This window comes from Anarhichas minor, unplaced genomic scaffold (assembly GCF_050575085.1).
Source record: "Anarhichas minor isolate MPS153535 unplaced genomic scaffold, ASM5057508v1 ptg000004l, whole genome shotgun sequence".
In the NCBI taxonomy this organism is placed as follows: Eukaryota; Metazoa; Chordata; class Actinopteri; order Perciformes; family Anarhichadidae; genus Anarhichas; species Anarhichas minor.
The window spans coordinates 2,675,406-2,693,769 of record NW_027466450.1 but is presented as its reverse complement, the minus strand read 5'-3'; the positions used below and the strand labels follow the sequence as shown (position 1 = coordinate 2,693,769).

The window sequence follows — 18,364 nt, the reverse complement described above, 5'->3', positions numbered from 1 at the left end:
CGGCTCTCAACATGTCGGCATTATAAAAAAAAAACTGCTGACAGAGCCAAATGTGTTTACCTGAAAGGGAACCGAAGGGTCGGTGCTAATCTTACGCAACAACGCTGTCTGTCAGCCTTATTAGCTGTAACGCCGTGTGAGAGCAGTGCAGAGCGGCAGGCGTTAGCCAGCCAGCGGGGCACGCTCACGTTCAACGGCTATGTCAACAAAGCGAGGAAAAGCTCAAATAACAACAGAGAGGGAGAGCGACTTCATTCTGTAGCCAAGTAGCCATTACTCCACTAGATCTTTAAAGTTGTTTGCTGCTATGATAATGTTCAGAATATTAAGTACAGCTCATTTAACATAAAAAAACACTGTATGTTAACTTTTTTAAGTTTATATGACATAAACTTGACAAAGTAATCAGATATAAAGTATATCTGATATAGTAGGTTTAACGATATGAATACAATACCATAAAGTATGGTTACTTTCTATTCTATGCCTACTTAAAATAATGTAAAAAAAAAAAATCTAAAATGAATTTGGAAACATTGGTTACATAAAAATAATTGGTTTCAATGTGTAAATGTGATATTTAATTTCCTGTATGTGGCTGACTCTCAGGCTAATTAATCACATGGTACGTTTAAGACTATCCCCACAAAAAAAATTTTAAATGATTTTGCAATGCTTTGCTGCTTTCCACACATATAGTTTCAGCAAAAAGTGCCAAACACACTAACGACAAACAAAGTTAGCGACTATGCTAAGTGGTTAACATAGTGGAGCAATTAAGCTAGCAGCTAAAAAGCTGTATTATTTAGGAGTTGATGAAGACCAAACCAAAGCTAAGCACAGAGTGAACACTGAAAGTCTTAATGAATGTTAATGTTGCTCAGTGTCTCCTAGATGTGCAGGCAAGCACAAACACCAGCGTTAGCCATATCAACTTGACAAATGTAGTGTTTACAGTTTGTTGCTACACCCCCAAGTGGCAAAAAAATAAAAAATACTCTAATGCAGATTTAAGGCCCCATAATTCATAGCGTCACCCCTGTAAAAACGTCCTGACGTTAAATCATCGAGTGTCCCGTGACCGTCACCGGTGTGTATTTAGCAGCTCTCACATCCTACATCCAAGCTCCGAGCTGCGAGTCGTGATGTCCCTGCGTGAGCTGCCTGTGTGTGTCATCTCTGACGTTACCGACCCGCCCACATCGCGCTCCGTCTCCCCCGATGACACACACACACACACACACACACGCGCGGACGCTCTCCGGCAGTGAGGAGCCGGTGTGCGAGCGTCACGGAGGGGGCACCGCGTCCGCAGCTCTTTTAAACGCGAGTCCTCACTGGCATGGACACCGGAGGAGAGCGCTGAACACCCAGGAACCATGCCTACTGTCCTCGCTGAAAAAGGGAAACTTTCCGATGTCTGTTTTCTACTCAGATGCGCGTATTCTCAGGTGAGAAGGGAGCGCGGAGTGTGGATTATAGCCTACATATTAAACTGCTCGAGGGAGTCCTTGAATATTGTTTTTGCACAGGATTGTTTAAAGTCACCAAATTGTACAGAGAGTACCTGCAGGTTGTTCGTAAAGAATACCGACTATTGAAAATACAATAAGAGGATAATTCCTGCAGAGTTGGTGCATTTTGTGCTCTTATCTTCATAAAAAAATAATTTTACAGATTAAAAGTGTTTCAGATCTCACTTAAGGGCACTCGACACAGATGGAAGTCATGAATAGAAACTGTAAATAGCTATAAATAACTTCAGTAATTGCTGATACTTTGAGAATGTAACAGGTGCTACTGTAGTTGGCTTGCATGATGCTTGTTATGATGGCTTGTGGTTTGTTTGGCCCTGGGGGAGTTCACTCATCAGGGTATTGCACCAGAGCTGTAGCCTGTGGTGCTAGTGGGTATATGGACACGTGAAACATATTGCACTTGATAATATCCAAACTAATGGACGTGTAAACTGAGGAAGCAGGCCTGGCTTTCGCTTGTGCAACGCCACAGGGAAAATACTGTCTGTCTGTGTTTATGTTTTTAATTTAGTGCTCACGGCCCCATAACTGCCTTGTTGCTGTAGAAAATCGGACAGTTTTCCCACACACTGTTTATCATCCACAGGCTTAAGAGTCCACTGAGACGTTGATCTTAGTGAGTCATGCATGCAAGAAAAGACAGTTTCGTACACTCACACATGCATGCTGCACTACACACACGTTTGTTTCTGCTGTGCATACTTATGCTGCACAGATGGCAGAGAGTAAGGCATGAGAGAAAGAAGCAAATCACCCAAATGAAATGGGATATAATGTGTTAAGGAAGTGCTCAAGATAATAAATCTCTCTAACCAAGAAAAAAGACGGTGTAAGTGTTCAGCAGATGAGGTCCACATGAACTCAGAACGATGAAAAAGTCCAAAAACCAAACAAATACAATGAGTGTGATTATGAATGAGGAACTAGAGGAAACAATATGTTTTGGTACAAATTAAAGATCTGCTTGCACACAAAACTCACAGTCAGAATAAAAAACGCAAATAAAATGTCAAGCACCTACACAGTTGCACACAGTAATGTAGAGTATTTGTCCTTTATCTTAAAGCTTGAGCAGCATGGTTCCCTGCTGTCGTGCCAACAAGGTGAATTCTGAGCTGAATTGTGCAAAGGGGAGAAACGTGGGGGAGGGAGAGCGGGGTTGCCTAACGCGGAGGGAAACAGAAAGTTGCTTGCGACAGAATCAGCATCCGTCTGATCATCTGCAGCTGTGATTTCTAAGATATGAGTCATCAACAGCCTCCTCTCAACTCTCACAATTACTCTGTGTGTGTGCGTGTGCGTGTGCGTGTGCGTGTGTGTGTGTGCATGTGTGTGTGTGTGAGGTTTACAGTAAAGTTTAACACCAAGTTGTGAATCTTACAGCAAAAAGGCGGGAAGCAGAGTGCGGAAGGTTTTTTTTTGTGTGTGTGTGTGTGTGTGTGTTATCTTTGTGAGAGAGACTGAAAAGTTCACATCTCGAGCAATGACGTTTGTGAAAGAAATGAATGAGTCTAAGAGCTGTGTGTCTATGTACATGTGCACAGCTGTATTTGCTGTTGAACTTGCTTACGTGTGGATTTTAGATGAGACACTCTGCACATTACTGTAATTCAGATGCTACAATACGGTTTGTGTGCTTTCTTCCATGTGCTTGTGTAGTTGACACTGGACTTGTGTCTGTTGTTCTGAAGTGTCGCAAAACTCTGATGACTGTTAGTCTGAACTTCCTGTGACTTTCTCCTCATTGATCCGTCACCTCCTTTCTTCTGTTTGCCCAGGTAACAAGAAGCCAGCACAACAGCTGTGCCAAAGATATTCTGGAGGTAAATAATTACTTTTTTTTTTCATTGTTAAAAGTAATAGTCGTAACGGCATCAGTAATCGACTGTGTGTCCGTTTATATGTGCAATCATTCAGATTCGTCCCTCATTAAATGTTTCGAGTCATAACGTGGGTGATATTTTCTGGACTTTGCATGTGATTAAATCTTATTCCAAGTTTGATCCATTTAAAACATGGCATTGGAAGAAAATGTCAGAAAATAGTGAAAAAATGTTTTGAACTTCAGTTTAAAAAATACTAAAACACAAAAAAAGCTGCAAATCGTAAAAGGGAGATGCTAGAATCAGTAAATGTATCTTGTTTACGATGCTATAAAACAGAGGAATGCAGTAAATCTTCACATTGGAGTGCAGGAACGTGAGAAAAAATGGCATAAACCAATTATTTTATTATCTAAGAACAGTTGCAGATATTATTTTTGTTGATCTATGAATAAATTATTCAAGGTTTTGAGGTATCAAGGTGGCCCTGAGGTTCCTACCTATTTCTCCTGTTATGTTGGAGGTTTTACAAGGCAGAGGATGTGTCCTATGTTTCCTGTCGCCAGTGTGGGACAGATAGGGGGAGCGGAGGAGGAGATTAGAGATACGGAACATGCGGTGGAGAAGGAAGATAGCAACGCACATAATGCTCCACCTGGGAGACCTTGTTGTTGTTGAAGGAGGAAAGGGGCTGAGGGCTGGCGCGGTGTCCTTGGTGACTGCAGGAGAGATAACCAAGTGAAAGGATGAGCAGAGAGAGGAAACACTTTCCCTCCAGGGCTTACTGTGGAGGATGACAGGAGTGAGGAGGAGGAGGAGGAGGAGGAGGAGGAAGGAGAGCAGAGTCACCTGCCAGGTTCATAAAAGATGTGTCATCTAATAAGCTTCTTTGGATTTGATAGAATGAAACTGGGAACATTCCTTCTAGTAGACTCGATGTAAAGAAATTATTTGTTTTCTTGCCGAGAGTTAGGTGAGCTACAGCCAGCCGCTGGTTAGCTTAGCATTAAAAACCTAGCATAAAAACTTGAAACAGGGGAAACAGCTAGCTTAGCTCTCTCTGGAGGTAACACAATCATGCCAACTAGCCTAAAATACCACTAAACTCACTAATTAACATGTTATATTCAGTGTTTTGAAAATGCGTACACACACTGAAGTGTAAAAATGGCCGCGGGGGTCGTGTGCCAGACTTTTTCTTGGCTTTTGCTTAGCTAAGCTGTGCTAAGTGGCCACTGGCTAACTGTAGCTTCATATTCAGCATGCAGACACGAGAGTGGTAGTGTACTCTCCAAAACTATTCCTTTAGACCTCCACAGCTCACAGCCACACTCAGACCACAGACACACACACACACACAAATCCCATGACATCCGAGCTGATAAAACGTGATCTTTTCAAGATCTTGCTCACTGTTTTCCGCCACTGAAGCACCTCACCCAGGTATCGTCACACACATTACATATACATTACACACTGAACCCCCATGCTCCCACATCATGGCACAGCTGAGGACCAAGGTCGTGCTAACATTTTACAAAATCAGGCCATTTTGTCAGCATCCATGAGCTCTGGTTCGTCTGAGTGTGACTGCGGGCAATCTAATCAACAGAGATTATAATCAGAGCAAGAGCAAAGACGGTGCACTGTGGATGCAGAGCTCTCTCTCCATCTGGCTGGTTTCCTCTTGAGTAGCGTGCAGAGGGAACAAATAAGAAACGGGATCAATTTTCATAATAGGCCAGGTGTACAATCATATGTAATCATCACTCAAGTCTTCCCTCAGGGGGAGCGGTGGCACATGCTTGCCGCTGAACTGTGAGCATTCGCCACATGTATTTGAAATATAAGATACTGAGTAATTTCATTCTCTTTCTTTTTTACTTCTTATTTTTATGTCAAATTAATATGCATTCGAAAACACACAACAGACAGTCATAACAGACAGTGACACTGATTGAGACATGCCAGACATGGCTTTTGGAGAATATCTAATCAGGTGCAGGAATGTTGTGGATTTGTTAAAGGGTGGGGTGTGAAGAGAAGAGAGCGACAGACTCATGATTGGAAGGTTATGGCCATAAGGATGTAGTTGTGCTACCAGCTATAGGTGAGGTACCATCCACTTTTGCAGGGTGGGTAGACCAGGCATCATTTTCATAGTAAATTAATGTATTGTTTATTTTATTGATGATTCATTAATCTTTTAGTCTGTGAAATGTCAAAAATAATCAAAATATATATATAATAAAGAAAGCAAATATCACAAGTTAACTGAGCATGAACTGATGTCTTAGAATTTAATATTTTCCCTAAATGTATTAAATTAACTTTGATATGAAATTAAGAAAATAAATAAAATCTTCACATTCAAGAGATTGTAACCAGCAGACCCGTATTTTTCGTTTATGAGTGAGGAACATTTTTTTTCTGTGAAAAGACCACTTGGTATTTTCAGGACTATCGGTACCCTGTAGTCCATAACCCCCTTTTCAGTCCAGATTGGACCACTTTTTGGCCATTATAACTGCCGACATGTTTGTCGCAGCAGTGAACAACAAAGGACCTGGAGACTGAAAAGTGACTGTGCAGATGCTGTATCAGTGTCTCCTGCAGGATTCAAATCTTTCCACCTCTATTGTGCATTCTTCAGTTGGCTCTTGTATCCTACAACTGTGCAGGGATTTTCCCTGTTGCACTGGGAACTGATGATTACCTGTTGTGTCACGAGCCACTGGCCGTCTTATACGGTGATTTTCTCAGAGCCACGTTTCATGCAACAAGTGTTTTGATGAGCTGTCTTGTGTTCTGGCTCGCTGATTGTGCACTTTTGAGATTGCTGCCTTTGAAAAGCTAAGAAACTCGACAGACTAACGGTACTCCGGCCGATGCTCATGGAATGCTAAATCATGTCTTTTAAAAAAAAGTTTGGATTTGATTTTTAGCCCATATAATTGGATCACAGACAAATGTGGCCGTGATCTTTAATGTGCTCACTTAGTGAACACAGAAACATTTACTATTCAAAAGAGAAAAGAGCTGTGAAACCAAAACAAAAAAATAGATTAAAAAAATAAAGCAGATACTTGAAATACCTGAAAATAGATACAGCTGGAGATCAATAAAAAAGAAACTAAATGATAGCACAGAAATCTTGACACAGCTGCAAAGTGCACACTCCCACGCCAACACACATCTCTTGGTCTACAAGAAACACTGAGAATAACCATTATTTATGTCTTGTCACACTCCCTCTGGTGGGGAGGAGCCGTGCTGATAACGAGAGACTCGGCTGTAAAATTGGGCTCTCTGGACTGAATGTGTGTAAATCTAAATGTTAGAGATAAGTTGCTCCGAAATGAAAGAAAATCAAGAAAGTTCGAGTGACAGTTTTAGGATGTCTGGCGTTTCTGCATGTGAAGAACATTAATCACAGTGGCGTCTCACACATTCACCTTTGATAACCCCCCCCCCCTCCCTCTCTGTTGCACAGGACATGACCCAGCAAGCCTTAGGGGGTGACCAGGCCCAACGAATCCTCTACAACTCTAAAGTATGTGTGTATTGTATATGTGTTTGTTCGTTATCATTGATGATTAAAGGGGAACTTCACAGATTTTGCATAATAAAGTCTGTTTACAGGTCTTGGAGAGTACTACTGCGTACGTGAAAAATTGTACGAAGCCTTTTGTGGCTCCACAGGGGAATCTGATGAATTGCCTCAAATTATGTCACTTGAGGCAATTTATCAGACTCAGTTTGGCCTCAAGATCTGGAGGTGTGAACTTGAGACCTCTCCTCATCTCTGCTTGGGGCTAGCAGCTCAAGGCTACGTTAGCCGCTACCAGAATAACACACCTGCATCTCAGAAGCAAACTGTCAATCAAGTTCCATTGTGGGTCATGTAGGCGCCAGGATTTGAAGAAGAAGAATGCGTGGAGTAAAAAAAGAACGATATCTCTGGTTCTGCTGCGTCAATATTTATCCTTTTTTTTTTTTAACTGTCCGTCGTGAGTCGAATAATATTATACTGTGTGTAGGGCAAGGCTAAATCTGAGTACTCTTTTAGACATGTAAATAAAGAATTCTGCTCACAATCCTTTGCTCTCCTTCTTTCCAAGGAAGCAAAACTACCGACTGCACAACAAAGGCAAAGTATGTGTTCACTGACTGTTTGCTTGTCTGATATGTGCAATATTTTACAATTGGTTGATTTATGGTTTGTTGCCTGGTTTTAAATATGTTTTCTCTCTCTTCCTTTGTGAGGTCGAGGGGATGTTCAGCTGCGACTGACCCGTCACCCTCGCGTGGCACCTCACAAATCGTAAGTGGGTAATGAGGAAACATGATCCACCGAAGGTCATCAAACACAGACAATATAATACATCACACACGTGATTTATGTCTTCTTCTCAACAGCTGTTGTAAAATCAGGTAGAAATCACGAACATCCTCGTTTGTACAGCTACAGAGAAAAGCATTAACGACGGTGAAGGGAAATGGACATATAGAGTCAGTCAACACAGCGTTTCAGGCTACATAACAAAGGTCAGGTCAAAGGCCAGTGAACATTCCTGAAAGCTCTCAGTTGAGACTGATGTGCTCCTGGTTGTTTTCCCTTTACATCCTCTTTTTACTGTGAAACACATGTTCAGAGTTGTAAGCCAACTGAAACTTCTCCCGTGTGCCAAGCGTGTAGGAAACTACGATGGCTGACGAGAAAATGCAAATGTGCCGATCGAGAGCCAGAGTTTGGTTTGTCTGTTTAGGGCTACTGTAGAAACATACATGGCTCATTCTAAGGTAACAAAAACACAACGATTCTTATTTTTAGGTAATTATACACTAGAGAAAACATAATTTTTTATTAATATTATTATCTGCCAATAGATCCCTCTGAATGTTACACACTGGCCCTTAAGCAAAAAAGTTATTGAAAGAAAGGGCAAAAATGAAACCTGGCCATTTTAATAAAACTGAAGGAAAAGAAACACCTGACAAAAGAAAGCTGCAGCCTCACAGCAAGCTGCCAACTCCTCTCTCCCCCTGCTCCAGTAAATGCATTTCACTTTCCCAGCCTCACCTAACTGGGACCTTCCACCTACCCAGGTCAGCACAGGGTGAGCCAAACAGAGCAGGCATCCAGATCATGAAAAATATAATGTAAATACCATTAATACAAGGTTTAGTTGCTGCTGCCATTCGATTCATCTATGGCCACTCATTACATACCAATGAGCACTCCAAATATACTGCAGAACTACACCTTACCTATCAGTGCCCAGCCCCTCCCTGCTCAGAGGACACAATTAGGCAAACCTGTTTACACTCTCATTGATTCCGCCGAAAAATGCAAAGAAGGAGAAACACTCTCCTTCACTGAGCTGCCGAGCAGCTGATCCACCACATCCCAGACTGAACAACGACCCATGAGTCCATAAATGAAACAAACTTAACAAGCATGTGACTTAAAAGTGTTGAAAACTATGGGTGCACCAATCTGATACGATGGATTTGTATCAACGCCAGAACTGTCCTTTAATTAAGTCTGTCTGCTATCAGCCATGATGTGACCAATCCACATTAAAAACAGTTTCTTCCGCAATATCACGATACAATTCACAGTATTCCCGGGTATTATGTTATTGTACATGAAAATGATCTCCATGTGTCCCACACAGTGATTTATGTAGATTTTAAATTTGTGGAAAAGAGAGCACTGCTCGATAATCGGTATTGGCTGAGTTGAAGTTGGCTCAGAATCGCTACTGGGGGAGAAACGGTTGTATCAGTGAGTCTCTATTGAAAACACTGGAGATTAAATGTACAACATTGCGTCATTTTTCAGGGTGTGTTTCTCTTTGCTTACAGCATGCTTGCTGATGACCTGAAGCTGAGCAGTGACGATGAAGACACTCAAAGGGTAGGTGACTCTCAAAGTGCTTTGAAGATACTATTTCTATATTAACATTTCTTTGTTGATAATAATGGTTAAAAATGATAACATTAGTATTCTTTTTTTAGTAAAATAAAAAAGTTCATGTTTTGTAAGATAGCAGTGTCTTCTAATCCCATGTGGGATGGGCCAAAGGTTTGGCATGACAGAGAAATAATGACTGTAACTAGTTAAATAACTAAGTAGTTTGACCTAAGCTGTTTTTCCGGTAGTGTTTAATAGTGCGCACACACACACCCATACGCAGTTTAGCCCAACTGCCACTTCCTTACGAACTGTTTCTGTACTTGCTACTAAGGATGGTAAGACTTGAAGACAGCAGTGGTAACACATTGAGTGTAGCAAGCTGTTCACTACGCTGCCGCTTTGTATGATAAGTTTCTCTTTTTGTTTGTTGTTGTTGTGTGTTGTCCCTGAAGGCAACTCATGAGTCAGCTTCCTGGGATGGGCACAGGTACTTCATTACAACTATAATTTGCATATTGTGGATATGAGCTTTGGGTGTTTGTCTGTAAACTTAAGTTAAATTGTGTGATTAACAACTGTATCTGTCTGCTTCTGTGTGTGTGTGTGTGTGTGTGTGTGTGTGTGCTCCACTGTGTACGTACGCTTGACCCCTCTCTGATGTTTGTGCGTGTGTTGACTGACAGCCTGTCAGCACAGCGAGCGCACACACATGGCAGGCGAGTGAGACATTCCAGCTCTGACTCTTCGGGCTCAAACTCCGCCGTCGGGTCGTGCAGCAGCAGTCTGTACTCCCGGAGCCCCAGCCAGAGCCCAGACGTTCACCCTGATCCCGCGTCGCCACGGTGCAACAGCAAGGAGGTACCAATGCTGAGTATCCGGCCTCCTCTTCTTCCGCTCTCAATCTTCTCTGACCCATGCCTCGCCTGTGTGTCTCTTCCTCTGGTTGTGTGCCCTCGGGGGGAATTCTCTGCAGGGAGTGGTGGCCTCGAGGCAGTTGACGGCAGGTATGGAGAGGGACAGAGGAATGAGGAATGACTGTGAGTTGGAGAGGAGGTGGAAGAGGAGGAGGGTGAGAGCTAGCTTTGGGAATTAGTGCCTGGGTGTCATGTCAACAGTCCCAGTCTCAAAGAGGAAAAGCCCTCGGGAGGTGGAAGTCATCAAGACTCGATTTCATGTTCTACAACTGGAGTTACCTTTGCTTTCAAAACAACAGTGCACACATAGGATGTGGACTACTTGCGTATCGTTTTCTTAGATAAGTATTGCATGGGTGACTTAGCGCTGGTTGGTATGATGGACTTTTGGAGGTGTGGGGCATTGTGGGGGTTGAGACGTGTGCTACGTGGGGAATGAAAGGGAAACCTGCTCCTCTTTTATGAATGGAAGGCCCTGTACAACATAGTGGTCTGCATTACTAAACATGCACTACATTTGGGCCCCTATAGAGAGGGGAGGGAGTGGAGTGTTTGGGGGTGGGGGCGGCAGGAGGGCAGGGGGGTGCACACCATGTGTTTTTCATTTACGTGGACTGTTTAAATGTCTCCCAAGCAAGAGATGGGGGTTGGAGTTATGGAAGCAGCGAATCCAGAGTTCCAGGTAGTGAGAGAAAGAGGGAGGGCCAGAAAAGAAGGAGGGAGAGCAGTCGAGACGGTACAAGAGATGCAGTGTCTTCTCTGGAAAGAGGGCGAGGGATGTGCGGAGGGGGGTCACTGTTTGACTTGAGGAGTAGAGGTTTCATTTAGTTCCTGGTCAGCGACGAGAGAGAAACGGGCGAGAGAGAGAGAGAGAGAAAGAAGTTTGCTCTCCAGCCGTGAGTATTCTCTTCGGTTTTTTTTGGGGGTTTTTAAAGTAGAAACTCCTGCGTTTTCTTGCGGTTGTCTCTTGCGGTTGCCAAGCCAGTTGTTAAGCAAACATTAGGTGATTCATTTGGCATAATTGGATGGGGGTTGAGCAACTGTAAGTACATATGTGGACTGTGAGTCCATGTAGAAAGTAGGCTATTGAAAGGAGGCTAAAATGTCAGCTGGAATTTTTTGTGAACCCACACTTTTTCAGACATGAGTCATAATCCAGAGTTGCATTTTTTTGGAGCTTGAATTGTTTTAACAGCAGCTGGGTCAGTGATTTGTTATGTACATTGTAAATGGTTCTTTTGCAATGTGAGAATATTGCGGTATACGTTTGTCATTCCTCACATGGCTGAAGGTCTCTGCTTGCAACTCGTTATCTCTGAACTAATATACTGTACCTAAAGAAATGTGTACAGTGGTGGAATGTAACACAGGGCATATACTCATGTCTTGTACGTAAGTACAACTTTGACATACTTGTACTTTACTTGAGTATTTCCTTTTTCTGCTACTTCACTATGAGCTTAAGTTACTCTTCTTATTGAGATGTTTCAAATGATCACCTTTTAAATTATGACACATACTGTATGTTCCCTGCATAGATATAATGTGCTTCTTATCAAGTCAATTTCAAATATTTTCCTTTAAAATATGAAAATAGACTCATACTCATACTAGGAACCAAATGTAGTCAGAATTGTGTTTATAAAATCTGGGCTTTTGAATTGTTTTGAACTGAGACTCAACTCTGCACCTGTCTACGAGAAGGTGTGCATTAAGCCTCACTATTAGCCAAGATTCATTTGAACTTCATCTAGTTTATGATTATTATTTGTTCCTCTCTTCTTCTGTGCTTTCTTAAGACTGATCACCCCTCTGCGGCCCAGTGGCAGTTGGATAAATGGCTGAAGAAGTCCCGGAGAAAATCTTCCAGCAGTGACCAAGTGCCCTCCGAGAGCATTCCAGGACGTCCTCCCTCTCCCCATACCCAAAGAGCCCCATCTCCAGCCAGGTCCTGGGACAGCAATCAGGAATACAGCCCGAGCCAAAGCCCTATTCCCAGCCCACAGTTCAACTTCAGCCACAACACCAGCCACCTACCTAGCCCTGGTTACAGCTACTGCCCTAGCCCCAGCCCATTCCCCAGCACATGCCCAAGTCCCAGCCTAAGCCCGGGGCAAAGCCTGATCCCCAGTCCGGTTCCAAGTGTTTGCCCCAGTCCGTGTGGGAGCCCGAGAGCCAGCCGTAGCCCTAGCCCTATACCGAGAGACCCTCCAAGAAGCCCAAGTCCAGGCCTACCTACTCCTTCCAGGGTTCGGCACTGCCCTGAGGTTCAGAGAACACAACCTAGCCTAGCGACCAATCCCCACAGGACAAAAAATAGGTCATGGATTACCCCATTGCCTAACACCGACACCAAGAGCAGGCCTACAAACAGCACTCATCTTCAACCAACTCACCAGCACAGGCCCAAGACTCGACCCACACAGGACCAAGACCAAAGCAAAACTAAGACTTCTGCTGTTTTAAACTCTAAACAGAGTCAGGGACATAAATCTAGACCCAAGTCTAACTTTCATCCTAGTTCTAAACAGCTCTCTGAGGCTCCCAAACACACGTCACATTTTGAGCAAATCCAGAGTAGCAGATCCAACCACAACTCCAACCACAAACCCAGGCCTTTGTTTCAATCTAACTCACAACATAGCCCCAAAACATCAAAGCACTTAGTTCCCACTAGTCGTGAAACCAACTCTGGTCATAGTTCTCAATCCCAATCTACCCCTAAAGCTGCAACTAATCATAATACTGGGTTGAGCTCCAGATCAAACCCCAGCCTTAAACCTAGGGCCAAGTCTTCGGAGGCTGCAGCCCCAACCCCTGTGCATGTTAATCATACTATAACACGGAAGAAACCCCAGTCCAAGGAACAGGAGGTAGACCTCAGAGGAGTTCATCTGACCCAAGCTGAGGGGACAGAACACGAGAGAAAAGAGGACAGACATCGGAAAAAACAACAAGGGAAACAGGAGAGAAAGGAAGACAGAAGGCTGGCGGAGGAGCAGCTACTGAGACGTCCCTGGATCCATAGCTCGGCGGAAGAAGACGAGGAGGAGGAGGAGGGAGTGGTAGAGAGGCAGAGGAGGAAAGACGAGACAGTAAGAGGGGAAAACAGAAGAGGAAGGGACCAGCAACTTAGACGTGAATGGCAAACAGTCCAGGTCAAACAGAGACCGCTTGGCAACACTGAGCGACACCGCCTTGAAGACGACTCCCACCATCAGGGGAGGACAAAAAAGGGAGGGAGAAGTGAGGAGGAGAGAGAGTTGCAGCAAGACCCATCACCTCCTCCGTCACGTTCCCCAACTCCTCACAGACCATCCTCCTCACCCTCCGTCTCCTCCTCTCCAAATTCAGATTCCGAATCTGAATATCAGGCTCCGGTCACCAAAGTTCCAGCAGACTCCACCTCTTACAAGAGACTCCCCAAGAGAGGGCAGCAAAGTCTGGGCAGGCCCGACGCCAACAGGCCGAAGGTTGTGCACCCCGGAGGACCCACCTCGAGTCACCCAAGTGAGGGGAAGCAAAAACTCTACACCCTGGTCCCATTCGGGCGAGGTGAACAAACTACAGCGCCTTCGCAGCGAGGGCTTAGAAATCTGGTGGTGCAGATAGACCTCTGCCTTCTCAAAAGGGTCCCGGACAGCACTACTAGTTCCGCTGTTAAAAAACCCTCCTCCTCTTCCTCCCCTTCATCTACCAAGGACAAGCAAAGAGAGGCTATGAAACACCTGTATGTCCCCGAGACCGCGACGAAAGACAGCAAAAGGAAACGCAAGGTAGACAACACGTACATTTGCCTTGATGCGTAGATATGTGCACGCTTCCACGCATTAATAATATGTAAGCATCGATGCGGGCTTGTTCTTCAAAGCATGTGTGTTTGTGTGTGACCAGTTGGAGAATGGTGTGTCACACAGAGAAAGCAAGAGGAGCATCCCTCATGCAAAGGACCTCTCAGGCCACACAGAGTCTTTATCTCACACGGCTGAGCGCAACTTTGTCACGGAGACCGTGCACAACGGGTAAAATAACACCACACACACACACCACTTTGTCTCACAAACGCATGTGTAATCACACTGTTTGCAGAAAATACAATAAGCGTGTTGTACGTGTGTGGGTTTGTGTACTTGCAGGTACTTGGAGGAGTACTTGGACAGCAAGAGGCCGTTGTCTCCCCTGTCTCCGCTGTCCGACAGCCCTCAGTCCACCAAGCCTCCCCCCAAAGCAAAGACTTCAGAGCAGCATCAAGCCCATGCCCACAAGAACAGGGACAAGAATAGAGATTCTGCTCTAAAGGTGGGACAGAGAAGTACTTGTTTAGATCATCCCAACACCATTCCTCGCAGCCTTTTGGTTTATTTCACCTCTTTTTCTTCACCTGTCCGCCACACAGCCCAAGACGGAGGTGGAATGTGTGAAAGTGTCAAGACAGCCTCAACCACCATCCGAGTCCTGGGGCCCTGCAGGACACAGGGGGGCCGTGCCAAACAATGACACGTGAGCCACACTGTTTAATGTTTGTCTGACACAGATTAACCAGACACCTGTGTGTTGTGATACACCGGTGAGAAAAACATTGCGACTGCACTGCACTTATTTTTCTGTGTTTCTGTGCATCTCAGTCCGCACCACGCTGAGTACTACTTACATGAAGCTAAAAGGATGAAGCACCGTGCAGACGCAATGGTGAGTCATTGATCTCGGTCTGAATATAAATTGCCGACAGTGAAGCAAGACTGGGATGTTGTACGATGATTGTGGACGCCAGGAAGAATAGCTGCTGCTTGGGCTAAAGCTATTAGCGATCCTAATAAATGAAATGAAATGACAAATTGAAGCAATACTCCGACATTTTGGGAAATACAACCATTTGCTTTCTGACTTGGAGTAAAATGTGAAGATGGGCAACATTTGAATTTCAATGTGTTCAGTAAGCAAGCACACAAACAACTTTATGTACACAGCCCATTTGTTTTCAGGGAAGATACAAAGTAGCTCACAGAGAAACACAAAGAACATATGAATAAGAACATATTCCCTGCCCAAGAAAGTCATTAAGAGATTGATCCAGGACTTGTTTAGCCTAGCTTAGCACAAAGACTGGGAGCAGAGGGAAACGACTAAAGATTAAAAATACAGAACATTCAAGGTGCTCCAAAATTGTGTTATAGACATCCCCTTTCTGGCTAGCAAACCAGCAACTGGTACATCAAAGAATCACCTGGGTTTTGTTAGAAATTACAAAAAAACAAACATTTGTGATCTAAGAAACTGTGGAAGTTACTGAGTGATTCGGTCACATATTGGTGTGGTACCAAAACAAAAACCTCAGGGGGAAAAATCAAAACATAAAATGTCTTTAGCTGTTATCCAACAGTGAGTTGCATCTTTAAAGATATTTTGTGACCTCACAGATCGTCTCCCGGCTAAAAATTGGAAATATTTGCCCACGGAGAGACCAATATTAAGTCTAATATTTCTACTGTGCCATCCACTAGTTGGTCTGGCACAACTGAAGCGAGCAAATGAAGGTGAAGAACGGAGCCTCCCAGTTGTTATGAGACACCTTTGATGGAGCTAGGTTTGCTGTTTCCCCGACATAGAGTTTTTGTGCTACACACCTCCTGGATCAATCTTTTCTCCTGCAAAGAGCTAAAGACATTCTCAGCTAATTCCTGCTTGTTTTAGACACTTACGGCTATGACGATATTCCTTTCATATTTTCTCCCATCCTTACTTATGTTGGATGTCTTATATCCAGGTGGATAAGCTGGGGAAGGCTGTGAATTACGTCGACGCCGCCCTCTCCTTTATGGAATGTGGGAAAGCAATGGAGGAAGGGCCACTAGAGGCAAAGTCTCCTTATACCATGTACTCAGAGACAGTGGAGCTAATTAGGTGAATTGCTCATTCATGCAAAAACAGATGCAAGTTATTTACATTTGAGAAACTAAACATACACTCTCACACATACATATGTACACATGCATGAGCTTCAGCTCCATTGGTAACAGTCCTGTGTCTTAAGGTACGCAATGAGGCTGAAGAGCCACTCTGGCCCTGGGGCGAGACAGGAAGACAAACAGCTGGCGGTTCTGTGGTGCGTATGTCCTTTCCTCTGTTTACGCCACATCTATCATCACAGTGAAGGACGCGCATTCTGACGATGATTTGTGACTCCGTCTGAGTGTCATTGACTTGCGCTTGTGTCGTCCACAGTTTCCGATGCCTTGCCCTCCTTTACTGGCAAATGTTTCGTTTAAAGAAGGACCACGCGTTTAAGTATTCCAAAGTTCTGCTGGACTACTTTAAGGTATATCTATAAACAGGTCTGATGTTCCAGGTACATAAAGGCATTTACACTGAGAGATTTCTGGACAGTTTTTGGTAGAGTGTAAACATCTGGGTTTGGATGACTGGTTGGCGGTGTCATTACAGAGTTCTCCCAAAGTGCCTTCTACGCCACCCGGTTGGAGTGACTCTGGGAAGTAGGTGGATAATAACTATATTACATGATCTCTGTTTGATTCATTTGCTTTTTATTCCAGCCACCAAAATGCTCGTTGATCACTACCACGCAGTTGTACATGTATTTTCACCACCAGGAGCACAGGAGGACCTCCTTCTTCACTCTCGCCCGATGCCAAACATCTGGGACGGGGTTCACACGGGGGCACCGCCTTCCCCTCGCTCATAAGCATTCCTCAACGAATCCACCAGATGGCAGCAAATCACCTGAACATTACCAACAGTGTCCTGTACAGCTACGAGTACTGGGAGGTGGCAGACAACCTCGCAAAGGAGAATAAAGGTATAGCAGCTCCTCTGAGCGACACAGATTGACATGAAAATAAGCCACATATGTAAAATGGATGTTTCTGAACACCCATGATAGTGGGAGGTTTTGATAGCACTGTCTTTTTTTTTTTTTTCATTGCAGAGTTCTTCAACTACTTGAATACTTTGTCTGGGCCATTGACTCTTCACAGTAGCATCGCTCATGCGGTCCAGTACACCCGACAGGCTCTTCAGTGGATACGCATTAGTGCCAAACTTAACTAACAAGGAGAGGATTTACTATAACCGGTCTCACTTTGAAGAGACAGAACTCTGGATCTCTATGCAGCTGACAGGACGGCACCGATACCCTCTGAGCTGGTTGGAGTTGGTTGAAATCCCATGGAGCCTGACGATCCTCATAGGATGTCGGGGTGCTTACTGTGTGCGAAGCCTTCTGAAGGAGCAGCCTTTTAACTTGTCACCGGTGAACTACCGGCAGCTTCTTCCTCATCTTTGGATTAAGCTGAAGAGTCGTGTGTGTGCTGTGGATTTGAAGTCTGTAACCATTTGCCAAATGTCCCACGGTGACAGAAACAGGACTCTCGTACAACACAGCTGTTTGTGCAATTGCATATGTGAAGCCTTTTTCATACTTTGGAATAAATCATTATCCAGCAGACTGTTTCTCTCGGGCCAAAACAGGAGAAGATGCAAAAAAGAAAATGACCAGTGAATCATATTCCCCTTTCTACGAAGTAGAAAACTTGTTTGCATCTTTTCTAATGAAGGTTTTAATTATTCTTTCTTTTTTTTTAATCTCCTATGTTTTTACTGTGCAATATTTGATGGATTATCAGTTGTTTTTTAAAAAGAACAAAAACGAAAGAAATAAAATCTTGGGGAGTCTAGTTGCTGACATTCAAGGTTCCTTCTATGAAAAGGTTTATTTTTGTCCCTGTTTTGAATGTGGGAATTTGTAATTTAGTGAATAATGAAGGTAAAGAGATCAACAACTTCTTGGTCAATTTATTGTCTTGGGTCTGGTTCAGGAGTTTGTATTTTAAATTCACAGCTTGTTTGGTCACCAGTGACTAGTCTAAAAGTAGACAGCAAGGGTAGTCTAGGGGCATAATAATACTAACGTTCCCATAACGTTATATTCCTAACGTTACTGAACGTTGTATGTTATCAGAATCTGGTTATACTGTAGCAGCTTGCAACCGTTACAAAGCAAGGTTTGGGGTTACTGAGGTAACTTTAAGGTTAAATAACCCTGTGTTTGGGGATGAACAAAGTATCTTTCATTCTATAAGAATCATAGACAAGGTACATGTTAACAAGATGGAATACACAAATAATTACAGTCAGATCTACACTAAATTA

The 18,364-nt window shown here is 43.7% G+C and overlaps 1 protein-coding gene across 1 annotated transcript; it reads left to right on the top strand.

The window, feature by feature from the left end:
• The first annotated feature begins 976 nt into the window (after window positions 1-976).
• Window positions 977-17,925, top strand: aff3 (AF4/FMR2 family, member 3). The gene is made up of 19 exons (XM_076106155.1): window positions 977-1,451; window positions 3,317-3,361; window positions 6,855-6,914; window positions 7,483-7,516; window positions 7,628-7,685; window positions 9,233-9,284; window positions 9,737-9,771; window positions 9,968-10,142; window positions 11,998-13,974; window positions 14,093-14,220; window positions 14,335-14,497; window positions 14,595-14,698; window positions 14,824-14,887; window positions 15,963-16,099; window positions 16,230-16,301; window positions 16,421-16,514; window positions 16,640-16,689; window positions 16,807-17,012; window positions 17,142-17,925. The coding sequence occupies exons 1-19, from the start codon at window positions 1,380-1,382 to the stop codon at window positions 17,261-17,263; spliced, it is 3,648 nt and encodes a 1,215-aa protein (XP_075962270.1). The 5' UTR covers window positions 977-1,379; the 3' UTR covers window positions 17,264-17,925.
• The last annotated feature ends 439 nt before the right edge of the window (window positions 17,926-18,364 follow it).

Coding starts and splice junctions, on each gene's coding strand:
- aff3 (XM_076106155.1), top strand. CDS start 1,380: ATGCCTACTGTCCTCGCTGAAAAAGGGAAACTTTCCGATGTCTGTTTT. Junction 14,498..14,594: donor ATAGAGATTCTGCTCTAAAG/GTGGGACAGAGA, acceptor TCCGCCACACAG/CCCAAGACGGAGGTGGAATG. Junction 16,100..16,229: donor GAGACAGTGGAGCTAATTAG/GTGAATTGCTCA, acceptor CTGTGTCTTAAG/GTACGCAATGAGGCTGAAGA.